The sequence below is a fragment of the Fomitopsis serialis genome, assembly GCF_022376445.1.
Source record: "Fomitopsis serialis strain Sig1Antser10 chromosome Unknown B0H18scaffold_10, whole genome shotgun sequence".
Classification (NCBI taxonomy): domain Eukaryota; kingdom Fungi; phylum Basidiomycota; class Agaricomycetes; order Polyporales; family Fomitopsidaceae; genus Fomitopsis; species Fomitopsis serialis.
Window position 1 is genome coordinate 214486 of NW_025954970.1, and position 14443 is coordinate 228928.

Below are 14443 nucleotides of genomic sequence, written 5' to 3' on the forward strand. Positions count from 1 at the left end.
AGGGATGAATTCTGTCACGCGTCCAACAGTCACGTCAACACATTCGTGAGGCTGTACACGTCGGTGCGAGCGATAAACCTATTCGAGCGACACGCTTGAGCGCAGTCTGCGGACACGCTGCGTACTAAATTGTTCATCCAGAAGACATGCTCGCCAAACATCCTAAAACCCTATTTTCAATTGCCTGTTCAGGTAGCGCGGATCCCTCCGTTCCTATCCGGAGGGAAACCTCGAGGTGTCGAAGTCAAGAACCCCACGTCTAAATTCATGCCATATACGGCCGATGGATAATTGTCGGATGCGCACCCCGGTAAGCTACGGCCAGTCATCCGCCCTAGTGCCGGTGTGCTGCCGCACTGTCAAAGTCTATGTCTGCCCAGCAAACAAAGTCTCCCGTCGCAGCGGATTGCCGTCGTCTGTGGCCACCTGCTCGGATCTCGTATCACGCGCTGGGACTCTCCCTTGAGTCAGCCTTCCACAGCCAAATCACGGCACTCTTCTCACAGACATGTATCACGGCGCGCTTCTCCGAATGTTCTAACGCTGTGCGTACACGTAACGGGTACGTGTAGCGACGGTACGTCTGTCCGAACGTACCGTTCGGATGCTCTTGCTCACAACGACCTCGTATGCTAGCACAGTCGGTGCACAGTGTCTGGCCTTCAACGGCTCCCGAGGGTCCCGAGAAGCCTGCACATTGACAGGGGCGAGCCCGCCTGCGACCTCATGCAAGGGCCAGCACCCCTGCAGTCGCTGCGACGCCTTGGGCTCGTGCCAACTCAATTTTGCTCGTTCTCCCGTTCATGGCGCGTATACGTAATCGAAAACGCAGAAGGCTTATTACGATCTGGATGCCCCGGATCTCCGTGAAAGGCAGGTAGACGAGTCTATTATGATTTCATCTTGGTTTCGCCGAGAGTATGTGACCGCTGATCTTGCCGGATCCGCGTTTGCGCTTTCATCTCTACCCTCACTGGCCTATTCGGTGGCACGCTCGCGCGGAGTTGCTGGTGTGCAGGTTCAATGGTGAGAATCTCCGCGCTCATCTCTGTCGTTCATGACATCTCACTCTGTCATGCGTTCACCACGATAGGTGTCCTGCGTGGACGACTGGAACTCGTTTCACACGACGGCAGACGCATGGGCCACCATGTCTCTTGGCCGTTTGAATTGAGCAGCTCAATGACGGCACGAGAAAGACTTCATTGTGTCATCTCGTGCGAACGCATCCTGGACGTCATTGCGAAGTACAGGTCTCTTGCGTCAAGGGAGTCCTCGCAGCGCACTATGGACGCGATGGTTTCCAGAGTCGCGGTTTTTACAGAGCACATACGAGGGTCGTTCTGCCCGTGCTGAACGATCTCGGCGCACCGCGATCCTGGGCCATGCACTAGCGGCGCTTTTACAGACAAGTCTATGATCACTCCCTCTGCCCTGGGATATCCGCCCATCGGGTCCGTCATCGTGTTCGATTCGTTCTCGCGGTCCGATGACGTTCGCTTCTTTTGGATATCCAACCCACTTTCAGGAAGCCGCCTGGCCTGATAGACTCAAGAAGCAGGGCATGTGCAGGTCATTGACGCTTCCCGCCCTACCCTCCCGGAGGAAGTAAACGCGGACGTGGTGGCAGTGAAGACCCGTTTGGGACGTGGTCTGTGTACACGGTCTGTTGTTGCCTACGCTGTCGAGAGACGATCCTACTTGTGCAGGTACGCAGCTGACGACGGAAGCAGGCCATGGCCGCCGTGAAAGCTTCTTTCAGTGCTGATGTTCCACATCATTCTGCGCTTTTCCTTCAGGGGCTCGTGCATGGGGCGTACGGAATCCGTGCAGTCGTCTTCCACAGGCTCGCGCTCTACAGCTCTCAACTGGTTCAGCGCTCGCACTGTCCTCACACTGCCACTTCACCTGATCAGCTGGTATCCGGCACTACTCACTGTAGTACATCCTCTTGCACATGGCCTGTCGACGGTCCAACGCTACACCGACGGGGCAGAACTTCAGAACCCAACGTCCTCTGCCACATAAACTCCTGACGAAGAGCTCATAGACAATGATGGAGGCTGCGCAACGATGTATGTGCGCGGGAGAAGATCGCAAGATCCGGCCGCGACATTGGCGTGTCATCTGAACGTCCAGTGTGTACTGCACTTAAAGTTAATGGACCAGTACTGAGTATTATCATTGATTCATGAGAGGCTAAAGGCAAACAAGGTACAGGCTTCGGTTCCGCGCGACTGCAGCGTGCATACTTGGCTCCACCGTACGTCACCACAGGGGGTTCGCGCCTTCGTTGGGCTGCACATGCAGCAGACATCATCGATTCATCGTTCAGATGGGTGCTGAAATGGGCCATTGGATGACATCGTCTGACCATCTTCTGCGGTACTCAATGCATCATGGGATGTCTGCTCACTGATGCAAGTCAGGTGCGTCGAAGGATTGTATCGGTTTGAACCGGCTGATGAATGGATCTCAGAGCCAGTAGATATACTGAGAAAGGCTTACCTACACGCCGGTGCGCCCAGTACGTCCTCCGCAAGGAACTCCCCTAAAGGCTACTATGTGTAGCTAGCGCTATTCTGGGCCAACGCGAAAAGATCCGCGCTTAAATCCCGACGCAGCCGCTATGTCCGCGAAAAACTACCGCCTCGACGCTCGGCCCGATGATCTGGTATGTCGGAATCGACATTTCGGGAACTGTACGTGCACACTAACCGAGAGGTACCGATGCCGATGATTTGGAGCCCGTGGTCGATCATTCCAAGATCATTCCGCGCTATCGTAGCCGATGCGGGGAACAATTGGCACCGAAAACCGACAAGGACGGTTATTGTACAAAGTGCAGAACGACGGACAGTATGCTTACCCATGACTGTCTAAGACGCTTATGTTCGATGTTCGCTTACTCGACAGGCTATACTATGGTCAGATACGAAGCCGTTGCCTTTCAAACCAGAATTTTCAAGTCACACTGTAACGCGCTCAGGCTCTGAGGCGCGTGTAACGGAGGCAATACGGAGGAGCAGCAAATTGATCAAAAACGAGACCAATGTGTACAGGGTCAACTCAACATGTTGCATTCATGCTGTACGCAGATCTTGGATTGCAGTCGTGCCTCGCAAATGCGACACTACTGGATCTCGGGCACGGTACACCATGACGCAACAAACACGAGGCTACTCACCGCTCGACCGGGCACTACCCTAGCTACCGTGATATGAACTCTGGATTGCTCGCTTTGGGTGAGCTTCTCCTTTTGCGATAGTTCGCTGATAATGGCTCTATACGACGTTTGAACGTTTGAACACCCAATCGGACCCACATTGGCTATCGATGATACACTTCGTACTCAGCGTCAGGCAGGCTCTGCCGGTTCACGTAGCCACGCTCCCTGTCGTCATTTCGAAGTCTCATCGAATGATATTCTGAGGGGACGTCCATTCTGATCTGTCGTGGAAGTTGCCCTCATCGTCACAGTTCCTACTTCCGAGAATACTCCTACTGACGTCAGTGCTTTCCGAAGCTGCACCAGCGAACTCGACTGTTTCACCGGGGTGCCTTAACTCGACTCAGCATGACGCTGAGCCACAACTCACGACCACGAACGCCATGGCCAAGCTGACCACGATCAAGGGCCCGTCGATCCACCTCATCCAATATCTCAGCGACACCCCTCCATACAACACCCTCGAGGGCCTCGCCGCCTGGGCGGCCTCCCTCGGTATCAAAGCGCTGCAAGTCCCCGTCGACGCGCGACTTGTCGACATCCACCGCGCGGCGGAGGACCAGGCGTACTGCGATGCGCTCAAAGCGACCGTTGCGAAACACGGCGTCGAGATCTCCGAGCTTTCGACCCATTTTGCAGGGCAGCTCATCGCCGTGCACCCCGCGTACGATGTCCTTTTCGACGGGTTCGCGCCCCCGCAGTTCCGCGGTGACTCCGCCGCGCGTGAACAGTGGGCACGGAGGGTCCTCTTCGACTCGGCCAAGGCGTCGAAGAGGCTCGGGCTGAAGGCGCACGCGACGTTCTCGGGCGCACTGGCGTGGCCGTACTTCTATCCCTGGCCTCAGCGTCCCGCGGGGCTGGTCGACACTGCGTTCGCAGAGCTGGGCAAGCGATGGCTCCCGATCCTCGACGCGTTCGACGAGGCGGGCGTAGACGTGTGCTACGAGATCCATCCGGGCGAGGACCTGCACGACGGCGTGACGTTTGAGCGGTTCCTATCGCACGTCAACAACCACCCGCGCGCGAGCATCCTCTACGACCCATCGCACTTTCTGCTGCAGCAGCTCGACTACCTCGCTTTCATCGACATCTACCACGAGCGCATCAAGGTCGTGCACGTGAAGGACGCGGAGTTCGTGCCGGACGGGCGGCAGGGCGTGTATGGCGGGTACACGGACTGGGTGGACCGCGCGGGCCACTTCAGGGCGCTAGGCGACGGCCAGGTGGACTTCAAGGGCATCTTCACGCGCCTGGCGAAGTACGGGTACCAGGGATGGGCGGTGTTGGAGACGGAGTGTGCCTTCAAGCACCCGGAGGACTGCGCGAAGGAGGGCGCGGCGTTCATCAAGAATCATATTATACGGGTGTCGGATGGGACATTCGATGATTTTGCTGGGAGCGGGGTGGGTCCTGATGGTCTGAAGAAGATACTGGGGATCGAGTGAAGACTTTTCATTGCTTTCCGGATGATACTTATTACGTTGTAATCAACGGCTCGCGGGATGGTTTTGACTATTTACGGAGGCATACCGATGATTGTAGCTCTGCAAGATGTGCCGGTGAGCTGCCTCATCATAGGGTTTTTTGTGTCGAGTCCCTTCATTGTCCGCGAGGGCCGAGCCCTATGTAGACAGTACTCTAGCAATACGTGATAAGTGCAGGTTCGCGTCGTCGAGGTCAGCCTGAGTATGCATCATCATAGGTTGCACACAACTTACGTGTTTCTTCGCTCGCAGTGATGGGACACGTCTACGGATCAACGCCGCCGGGCGACGGTAAGGACGACCTGCAACTGGCCCATAATTCTTGATTTTTGCTTGAATTTCTGCATTCCACTGCCCATCGGCGTCCAAGTTCTGCTAGAATCGGTGTGAGTACTTACGGACTTCCGCATGTAAGTACGGCCAGCTCATTACATGTGTTCCCCACAGTCAACTGCAAGCTGTACTTATATCGTACCGTAGAACTTGAAGCTCGCGCCGTCTCCGAGTCAATGATGTACTAGTACAGAATGATCTCAGCGGGTGCTCACGCATATGGGGAACCGACGGTTCGTTTGGTCGATCATTGAATAGACAACACATAGAGACTTAGTTGGAGTTGGACCCCTCCTGCCGATTGCTCAAACACGAAATTGGACGTCAACTGAGCACTTGATTGCAGGTAGAGGAAGATACGAACGAGCACCTCGACCTCAGAATAGCATAAATGACTGTGGCGGCGACGCCTTCATGAACTCTTCTCAGTAGCAGACGGAGGTGTATGTCGGACAGTACCTCGCATGCATGTCAAGGCAAGATGGGATTTTTGGTTGCCTGCCCAGCTTCAAACAGCACTGCGCCACTACGAAGACGGCCCAGCAGAAGGCCCCGAATGCTCGTCACAAGCGCCCCTCACCATCGCCCTCACCAAATCCTCCGTCCCCACATCCACCTCAGCGCCCGAGCCAATGGGATACACATCACGCACGAGCGCCCGCCACTCCGCCCAGTCATCCACGATCCGGTCCTGCACATGCCCGAGCAGCACGCTCACCGTCCGTTCGTCTTCGAGGTACAGCCGCAGCCGTCCTACGGCCGCACGCAGCTCCGTCGCGCACGCACCGTTGAAGGTTGTGAAGAGCGCGTTGATAGCGGTGGGTGTCGCCCATGGGAGGCTTTGGATTGGCTGCGTGCTGGGCGCGGGCACACCGGCGACGGAGGAGGTTCCGAGTGGTCTGGCGGGGAGACGGTGTGCGTGAGCGCGGTCCGTCCAGGAACGGAGGGGTGCGGAGACGGGGTTAGCGCAGGACGCGATGACGGCTTCGCAGGCGATCTTGAGTTCTGAGTCGAGGGCCTGCGATGGTTACAATCAGCACCCTACGTCAGCACCAGGAGGTCACGAGAGACGTACACGTCTGACATCGTTCATGCTCTCGTCGCTTGGCATGCCCAAGGATGCGAACAGTGAATTGGGCAATGGTAGTAGTGAAGTCGTCTTTCCCAACATGGACGCCAGCGTGTCTACCACGGTGCAGAATTGTGTCACCTGGTGCGGCTTCAAACATAAGAACACAATCGTACCGGTCACCCCTGAGAGATCAATCCCTCTGTCTGGGTTCTTGTTCTCAAGATCCAGATTCTGCGTCATCTCCTTGAGGATAAGGAGGTGCCGTACGAGGAACAGCTGCCCATCGAGCGTCGACTGAGGCGGGGCCTTCGACTTGAGCGTCTCCGCTGCACTCACGAGCGACTGCCGACAGAGGTTGACAGCCTCGCGCGCAATGTCATCAAAGATCGCTGCCTGAAAGTCAAACGCGTGAACAGGCCGCACCACAAACTAGTGTACCCGAGTTACCTTCACAAAGTCGTGCAGCTGAGAGAGCACCCAGACGGTCCTGCGCAACGTCGGGTACCACATGTCTTGCCTATCGAGCGACTTGAGCTGGAAGAGCTGGCTCACGCTCTCCTTCTCCTTGATCTCGAATCCCGTCACCGGCTTCCGAGCAGCTACCGCTTCACGTCAGCACACCCCGCCTTGACACGTAGACCACGATGATCCACTCACCCAAGAGCCTCTGCGGGTAGTCCAGATCCTCCGCCTTCGGCACATAATAGCGGATATCACTCTGTATGACCGACTGCGCCTTGAAGAACAGCCTCGTCTGTGCGTCCTGCAGGACCATCTCCAGCAAGTGGCCTATGTGTAGCGCCCGCAGCCCTCGCTTTCCTGGACGACGCCCGACCGTGCCCAGGTCGAGGTTCAGTTCGTCAACGTAGTTTTCGTCTTCGTCGTCGTCGTCGTCGTCAAACGCCGGGACATCGAGCACCATGAGTGCTTGAAGGACAGTGCAGACTTCGCAGAGCGCGGTGAGGCGGGGTTCGTGCAGGATGCGGGGGCGCAGGTCGTCGTAGAGGTAGTCGCAGAGACTCTCCAGATAGGAGCTGCGATGGAGGAGTCAGCGAACACCGAGGAAGAATGAGCGCCGCGCAGAACACGGACTAGAGTTGGTCTTCGCCTGAGTTGAAGAACGCGCGGAATAGATTGAACTCGTCCGTGCAGAGTTGCTTCAGATAGCTGCATCCCGACCTCGTCTGCAAACCGTCAACGGCGTGATTTAGGCTCAAGGGTGAACACGTACCAGCTCTACAAGCTCAGTCCTCGTCGGGTCCAAGCCCTTGATCTCCTCCAGGAGCCGACTTACAAGCAGACCTTTCCGAGCAGCAAAGTACGCGGCGTGACACTCCGACAGCAGCGACGAGAGCTCGTCAGGGTGTGCAGCAGCGCGCCGCTCCAACTCCGCAAGCAGAGGTGCTAATTGCGCTGAGACGGTGTAGAACCGCGTGTACAGGAGGTGCATCTGCGCCGTCGTCGAGACGTCCTTCTCGGACATGCGTTTTGTGACGTCGACGGTGAGCGCTTTGAGCGAGCCCACGAAGAACATCTTGATGAGCGTCATCGCTCTGGTCATGCATTGCTGGAAACGGAGCAGATATATCTCGGCTTCCCGATAATGTCGCTGCTGCAATGTCAGGTATTGAGGCAAAGGAGACATTGACGATGCTTACGTGCGTCTTGAGGTATTCGATGCAGACGTCCACTCGCTCGACCATGTAGAGGAACTCCGTCTGGAGGACTAGGGAGTCGCCAGGAGAGTTAAGCATGCGGGTAGCATGTTCGAGCTCCTGGAAGTAGCCCAGTCTCTCGTCGATGGCGTCGGTTATGCTGAGTAGGTGATCCTAACGTTGCGAATCAGTGATACACGCGAATAGTTCAGGAGAGGTAGTACGCACGCGCTCTTCCAACAGCTGTTCACAAGCTCCTTTGAGGCTCTTACCACCCTCCTCGACCATCCGCCACTCGTTCAGCATTCCATCCACCGCAGAGTCGATTCGTCGATGCGTTCTGTCAGCCGATCGCACGTCTCTAGATGCTCCGACACGCTCTCCAGTGTGCGCGGTAGTGCGCCTCCTGGCTATGAGCGACCGAGCGGTCGATGAGCGCGAACCAGTCATAGAACTGCTGTGGCGTCTGAATTGGTTGCTTTGGATGCAATGCATGGGCGGCGGTCGCGCTACGCGGCAGGAATGCGGAAGTGGGTGTGCCGGGCGCGAACCCACGCCGAGTCTGTTGCGTAGCACGGGCGTTGAAGGTCGCGAGGACGAGCCTGGTTCGTCTACTGCAAACTTGACTTGTGGTCATTGAGACATAATAGGCACAGAATGATGGAAGAATGTACCTTCAGAGGCAGAGCAGCTCTCTCGGTAGCTGCCTTGACGAGGTTAACGCTCTCATTTCAGCTTCTCCTAGGGGACATTTCGCTTCCCATTCCTCCACGCTATGATTGGTTTTGCATGAGGTGTTAGAGACCCAGGTGCGCCCGGACGTTTGGTGGATGTCGAGGCCATTTGGTTGTGAACCTATAGGCACACAGGCTACAGCGACCGTAGGAGCAGCGCTTTTCGCACAACGTTGAGCCAGTAGGGGAGTTGTGGAGGTGAGTTTCTTCTCGGACTTCTGCGTTCAGAAGAACTTAGACGGTTAGCGGTAAGCCACAACTTGAATATAGAGCACGGAGCACCCTCCTAGCACTCGCTGTGACGCGCCACAATCGGCTCCCCGATTCGGCACGACCACGAGGTTACTGAGCGTTTCCATATCCGGGTCAAGTGTGGCTCTTCTCGAGCTTGTCTTGTACTCTCAGGCTGTTGCATCCCGTCTTGAATTCTCAATTACATGTTGCCACCTTCTGTGTTACTGCGCTCAGATCTTCGTGCGATTGATGAGGACTCGCTTGTTGCGTGGTTTGCGAGAAATCCCGACGCACTACTGCATACTCGTCAACTGAAATCGTCTTCGTGCCGAACTGGTGTAGATTGAGTCTCTCAGTGTCAGCACGTTGTTGGCATCCTGCCAATGTGGGTCTTTACTCAGGACACTGTTCTCCTAACTCTATAAACGTATGTTCTTCCGCTGACTCGGAACGGCGACCAGCAATAGCTACAATGGGGCTGTCTTATCGACAGGCCTGAAGGCCTGATTGAAGCAATCGGGGACTCCGTCGGACTCACCCCGATCTTCGGTCAGCACGTCCGATTCTCGTCTCGCGTGTTGTGGTCCCAATGATTCCGGCCAGCTTTGGGTCAGCTCGTACGTAAGTATACTCACTTATACTGTCCGAATTCGTTACGTTGCCATGACATTGACTTTCTCTCGTCCCGACCATCTGTTACGCCCAGGCGCCGGGCCAGGATACTTACGCCAAGGTCACCGGGTCGCCATGCACGAGGAATCAACTGGAATCAAGCTTCCTGCCGGGGCTGATCCCAATCAATCTCCTTACTTTATCCCGACGCATGGGTCGACGACCACGCTGTTCCTACCGGTGCCGCTGGCTGGCCCTGGCCTGGCATTCTGACCCGAGGCCCGGACGAGCCGCAGGTCCAGCCAAGGCACATCGTGGCAGTCGCGCCGGGGTCCGCCAAGCTAGAGCGAAAGGTATGTAAAGCGACGGGACCAACTGCCCTTCCCCATTCCCGCCTTTCCGCTCATTCCAGTCTTGAGGACTCCTTTCTTCTCAGCTATTCCGAGCAGCTAGTCTGTCCTTCACGCCTCCGCAGGCTCGCTTGTACCCAGCCCCCGGCTCCTCGCCCTTCTTCCGCCGTAGATCGCAACAATGGCTCGCCTTTCATTCCTCGCCCTCATTGCTTCCGCCGTGGTATTTGTTGGCGTCCAGGCGGCGCCGGTCCCCAGCGATGGTGGCCTCGTGTACGTTCGGCACAATGCTGCCGGTGCCGGTGCTAGTGGTCAGGCCAGTGCCAGTGCCAGTGGCAAGGCAGCCAAGGCCAGTGCCAAAGCTGCTAAAGCCAGTGCCAAAGCTGCCAAGGCCAGTGCCAGTGCCACGGACAGTGCAGCGGATTCCACCGCAACTGCCGCTAGTAGTGCAGCGAATTCCACCGCATCCGCCGCTAGCACTGCGGGTGGGACCGCCTTCGTTGCAGGGTCTTTCACGGAGCAGGCGTGAGTCTCATGCTGGACCCACAGCATAACGTGCTCATTCGTCTCCTACGCAGCTACGCCGACTTCCAGATCTCTGACGGTACCGGTGGAGATGCTGAGGCACAGGCCAACGCTGTTTTCGTCGGTACGTATACGTTGAAATGCGCTCTGCTCTCGCTGGTATGCTCACATACACGTCCCGCAGATCCCTTCGCCGGCATTGACCTTTCCACTGTCGATGCTGCCACCGTTTCGACGATGACCACCATGCGCAAGGCAGCGGAGAGTGCGGAGACGGATGACTTCAACCCTCAGATCGATGCTGCCTCCGGCGACGCAGGTAAGGGCTCTTGCTGGGTGCACGTATCATGCTAGTGTCGACGCTGACCTCTACAATTTCATCAGCCGACGCTCTCCAGGTCGGCAAGATCAAGAACAAGGTGCTGAAGCTCACCGGCGAGGTGCAGGTCCTGAACATCAAGGTACTGTGGCGCCACCTGAATTTCCGTGTCTCAGTGTCCCTAACCTTCCCTTCTCAGATCGCACAGGCGCAAGCTACAGGCGATGATACGTCAGATTTGGAGAGCCAACTTGCGGACGAGCAGTACGTACATACGTCGATGCACGCCTGACATGGTCTGACAGCCTCACAGGACGAAGCTGACAACCAACATTGCCACCGACACCGACAACGCTGGAAAGACATCACAAGGTGTTGCGTAAACGTCTGCGGTGGTTTGTTGCCTTCATCTGTTACACCTTTTTTGTGTTTGACACCCGCTCGGAATACATTTGGATTTGGGATGAAACAAATTTGCTAGTGTGATAAGTCGAAGGCAGTCCTTGTCATGACTATGAAAGTCAGGAGCAACATATCCACCGCATACCAAACCTCCAATAAGTGTATCCACTCATCGAATCTGCATTCACTACATGTACGGCGGCAACATCTAGTACATAACTTACGCGAAGTCGTTTTACATCGTTGCACCAAGACCCAGCTTCGTCTTCTTCATCTTCGCCGTCAGTGGTGCATCCAACCCACCAGACAGCCCAATTCTTTCTCCTTCTGCCCAGCCCATCGCCGCAAGCATGCGGAAGCCTACGTTCGACTCGCCGATCTTGGGTGCAGCCTGTGAAGCAGACGAGAATCAGGGTCGATGCCTCTCAAAGCCAAACAATCTACACACCTTGCCAACCTCCTCTCCTTCACGATGCTTCGCGAGTGACTGTCCCGCTTTGCCCTTGCCCTTGCCCTGCCAGGGCGCGCCCCAGGTGCTGTCCTTGTTCGTCTTCGTAATCCGCCCGATCTTCTTCTCGTTGATCCGAACTCCACTTCTCGACGTCTTGATGAGCGTCGTGTACCGACCCCGCCCTGTGCCTTTACTCTGGCTCTTCAGGTTGAACGCGTCCGCGAGCTCGTGTATCTTCTTCCGCGTCTCCTTGTCACAAGGCGGGAGCGCCATTGTGCTCTTGTCGCCAATGTCTTCGATGAACCGCCGTATCTGCGCCTCGAGCGACACAAAGTCGACGATGCGGTTCTCCACCTCCATGTGTTGCTCGAGCCGGGCGGCGGCGAGCATCGCCTTTCTGCCCTTCTTGCCACCCTTGTGCACCGCGAGCGGGTCGGCGGCGACTGCGATCATATCTTCCTTGCGTTTGCGCTTGTTCTCGGCTTTCTTCTGCCGGTCTTTCTCCCACTGGTCTTTCAATTCTGGAGGAACGTGCTTGTCCTTTCTTCGGGCTAGGGAGAGGTCAGCGCTTCGTTCGTCTAAAGGCGAATGCCGCATACCGGCTGGGGTCATCATCGCAGCAGACTCGTCGTCATCACTAACAATGTCGTCTTCGATCGCTCGGAACGAGTTCTTCTTTCCCTTCTTGTCTCTGTTAGATAGTATATGGACGTTGGCATCCAGCATCTCCTGCAAACACTCTTCGGTAAGTAAAGTCCTGGCTAAAAGTAAAGTATAGCGCGCCTGTATTTCAGCGATGAAGGCCTCGTCCTCATCGGCCAATGCCACGTTGTCCATGTCTTCGTCGCTGGAGTCGTCCACTTGTCGAGCTTTGCCCTTGCCCTTGCCCCGACCATTGTCTCTCGCGCGCATCCTCGCTAGTCTTGCTCGGAACCCAGCCCTTGGTGTATCTTCCTCGTCGGATGACTCATCCTCGTCTTCCTCCTCACTCTCCTCGCCAATCAGCGCGCGCTCCTCGGCGGCGAGTGCTCCTTCCAGTTCCTCATCCTTGTGTTGAGCATCGTCTTCCTCGCTCTCGCCGTCACTCCCTCTTGAACTCGTCGGCGTCGCTCCCTGCTCGTCTTCTGCGCGCATGCGCTCCCCATCTGCAATGTCGTCCATCGTAATATGCCTCGACCCCTCCGCATTCATACTCTGCACAAAGCTCTTCATCGCGTCCACCGAGATCTCCGCGTCCAGCTCCATCGCCCCGATGCCATTCGACACTTGCTCGATGTCCTCGTCGCTCGTATCGCCAAAGTTGACGTCCGAATCGCCGCGGCGCTGCTCCGACTCGCGCGGGTCGCGCTCCCTGCCCTCGCGCTGCGCCTGCGCCTCCGACGCGAGCGCGCCGAACGCGCCGAAGCGCCTGGGCGTGCGCCGCCGCGCCTTCTTCGAGCGCTGGAGAAGGGAACGGGGACCACCCACGGGGAACAATTTCCGTGTCTGCTTCTTCCGGCTGGAGCTCTCGAACGAAAAGGAGATGGCTTCGAAGGGTGGGGGTGAGGGAACGCTGGGAAGTTCGGTAGGTTGCGGTGTTGTCGGTGTCGCCTCGGCAACTTCCTGCACATTCTGGGAGGCAGACGGCACCTCCGGTGGTATTGTGCCCTCTGGGACACTGGGGAGTGGGGTGGATGCTGATGTATGGGTTTCATGGCTCTTGGTGAGCTGGCGCCCGGTGAGGATAGAGGTCATCGTAATGGTCTCTACCGTCTCCGCCACAGGAGCCGGCGTTGTCGCCCGACTCAAGCGGGGGTGGGGGGCGACATATACGATGATCTCTTCGTCCTCTCCGAGCGCACCCTCGATCCGATCGGTCATCGCTGTATGATGGGGTCGAGCTGCCACTGGTGTAGGAGTAGTGTCGACGAAAAGCCAGCGAAAGTCTCTTCGCTCGTCTTCGCCTGGATGGAGGGTGTAGCGCACGATTCTTCGATGGACATCGTAGATGCGATTGCATCAACCTCTGCTTGAAGTTTGCCTACGTCGGCAAAGTCTATCTCTTCTAGATGCTTTTCATTCCGGATGCGTTGTCGTCAATTTCGGGCTGTCCTCTGCTGAATACCCGCGACACTTGATCTGCAGTTGGTACATGGCTCTTCTCGTCATCAGCTGTCAGTGCTGGTTAGCGAACAATCTACAAGCACGGCAGAAATTACTGACCTACAGCCTCCACGATGGGCTGCAAGATCTCTTCCTCTTCTTGGAAGAGCGTAGCCGTATGGACGGAGCGCACGAATACGATGGGTTTGAGCAGAGGCCTATCCTCATTCAATAAGCTCGACAATGGTACGCCCGCCCGTAGTTTAGAATCGAGTTGGCCTCTGCTGGGGCGTCCACGCCCATGGGTATTATATGTGTCGTGGGATTCGCCTCGCCCGCGGCCTCTGAATGAGTTCCTGCCACGAGGTCTGTCTGTGCCCCTAGCAGCGGGGCTGTCGTGGCCTGAGCCAGGATAGGATCCTCGTCCTCGTCCCCGACCTCTCACAGTTCCATTGTATGTCAAATCTATCAATAAATCGGCATTATGCCCTCTTGATCAGCTCTACGAAAATACGAGGTGCACAACTGCACTTCGAGAAAGGCGACACATACGGTCTGGCCACATCTGCACAGGGAAATCGAGGTCATCCGCGTAGGCCGCACCGCCTCTGCCTCCACCACCACCGCCGAAGTTGGGCGCATCACCTCGTCCCCGCCCACGTCCTCTGCCCCTTCCTCCTCCACGACCGCCTCTATCAGAAGATGACTGTCCATGTGGGGAACCCCTCGAGCCTCCTCCTCGTCCACGATGGTTGCCTCTAGCCATAGATTATGGATACACAAGATTTGACGATTGATAGTTGATTGATAGAGCACAGAAAAACGAATACAAGTGACAAGAATACAGCCTCTAGCTTCAAGAATGCAGAAAGGAGCGACGGTTTCCGGATGAAATGGATCTGAAAGACTTCGCACTGACTCGCGGTGGTCGGGGCTCCAGTGACAAATAGACGCCCGCGAT

At 56.5% G+C, this 14443-nt stretch overlaps 6 protein-coding genes across 6 annotated transcripts; 4 read left to right on the forward strand and 2 right to left on the reverse strand.

The window, feature by feature from the left end:
• B0H18DRAFT_27489 (uncharacterized protein) lies at window positions 1–2486 on the forward strand. Its single transcript, XM_048037378.1, has 7 exons — window positions 1–63; window positions 145–310; window positions 366–485; window positions 780–873; window positions 2051–2138; window positions 2199–2429; window positions 2480–2486. Exons 2-6 carry the CDS (start codon window positions 284–286, stop codon window positions 2344–2346), a joined length of 477 nt encoding a protein of 158 aa, XP_047897342.1. The 5' UTR covers window positions 1–63; window positions 145–283; the 3' UTR covers window positions 2347–2429; window positions 2480–2486.
• Window positions 2487–2729: 243 nt separating this feature from the next.
• Window positions 2730–5099, forward strand: B0H18DRAFT_985965 (sugar phosphate isomerase/epimerase). The gene is made up of 2 exons (XM_048044761.1): window positions 2730–3245; window positions 3527–5099. Exons 1-2 carry the CDS (start codon window positions 3221–3223, stop codon window positions 4672–4674), a joined length of 1173 nt encoding a protein of 390 aa, XP_047897343.1. The 5' UTR covers window positions 2730–3220; the 3' UTR covers window positions 4675–5099.
• A 258-nt stretch (window positions 5100–5357) lies between these two features.
• Window positions 5358–8487, reverse strand: B0H18DRAFT_27629 (Sec34-like family-domain-containing protein). Its single transcript, XM_048037380.1, has 10 exons — window positions 8448–8487; window positions 8002–8399; window positions 7777–7947; window positions 7350–7727; window positions 7211–7302; window positions 6776–7152; window positions 6566–6717; window positions 6292–6511; window positions 6122–6231; window positions 5358–6064 (listed from the first exon to the last, which is right to left on the reverse strand). The coding sequence occupies exons 2-10, from the start codon at window positions 8266–8268 to the stop codon at window positions 5573–5575; spliced, it is 2259 nt and encodes a 752-aa protein (XP_047897344.1). The 5' UTR covers window positions 8269–8399; window positions 8448–8487; the 3' UTR covers window positions 5358–5572.
• An 835-nt stretch (window positions 8488–9322) lies between these two features.
• On the forward strand, window positions 9323–10418 carry B0H18DRAFT_27656 (uncharacterized protein). The gene is made up of 4 exons (XM_048037381.1): window positions 9323–9362; window positions 9448–9706; window positions 9773–10352; window positions 10413–10418. The coding sequence occupies exons 2-3, from the start codon at window positions 9565–9567 to the stop codon at window positions 10255–10257; spliced, it is 627 nt and encodes a 208-aa protein (XP_047897345.1). The 5' UTR covers window positions 9323–9362; window positions 9448–9564; the 3' UTR covers window positions 10258–10352; window positions 10413–10418.
• B0H18DRAFT_1135084 (uncharacterized protein) lies at window positions 10238–11090 on the forward strand (the record flags this gene model as incomplete). Its single annotated transcript, XM_048035585.1, has 5 exons — window positions 10238–10352; window positions 10413–10547; window positions 10613–10689; window positions 10747–10811; window positions 10861–11090. The coding sequence occupies 5 exons, from the start codon at window positions 10238–10240 to the stop codon at window positions 10928–10930; spliced, it is 462 nt and encodes a 153-aa protein (XP_047897346.1). The 3' UTR covers window positions 10931–11090.
• Window positions 10976–14442, reverse strand: B0H18DRAFT_985975 (uncharacterized protein). Its single transcript, XM_048044762.1, has 9 exons — window positions 14035–14442; window positions 13603–13947; window positions 13505–13551; window positions 13366–13451; window positions 12868–13327; window positions 12184–12840; window positions 12000–12129; window positions 11398–11951; window positions 10976–11340 (listed from the first exon to the last, which is right to left on the reverse strand). Exons 1-9 carry the CDS (start codon window positions 14246–14248, stop codon window positions 11185–11187), a joined length of 2649 nt encoding a protein of 882 aa, XP_047897347.1. The 5' UTR covers window positions 14249–14442; the 3' UTR covers window positions 10976–11184.
• Between the last annotated feature and the right edge of the window lies 1 nt (window position 14443).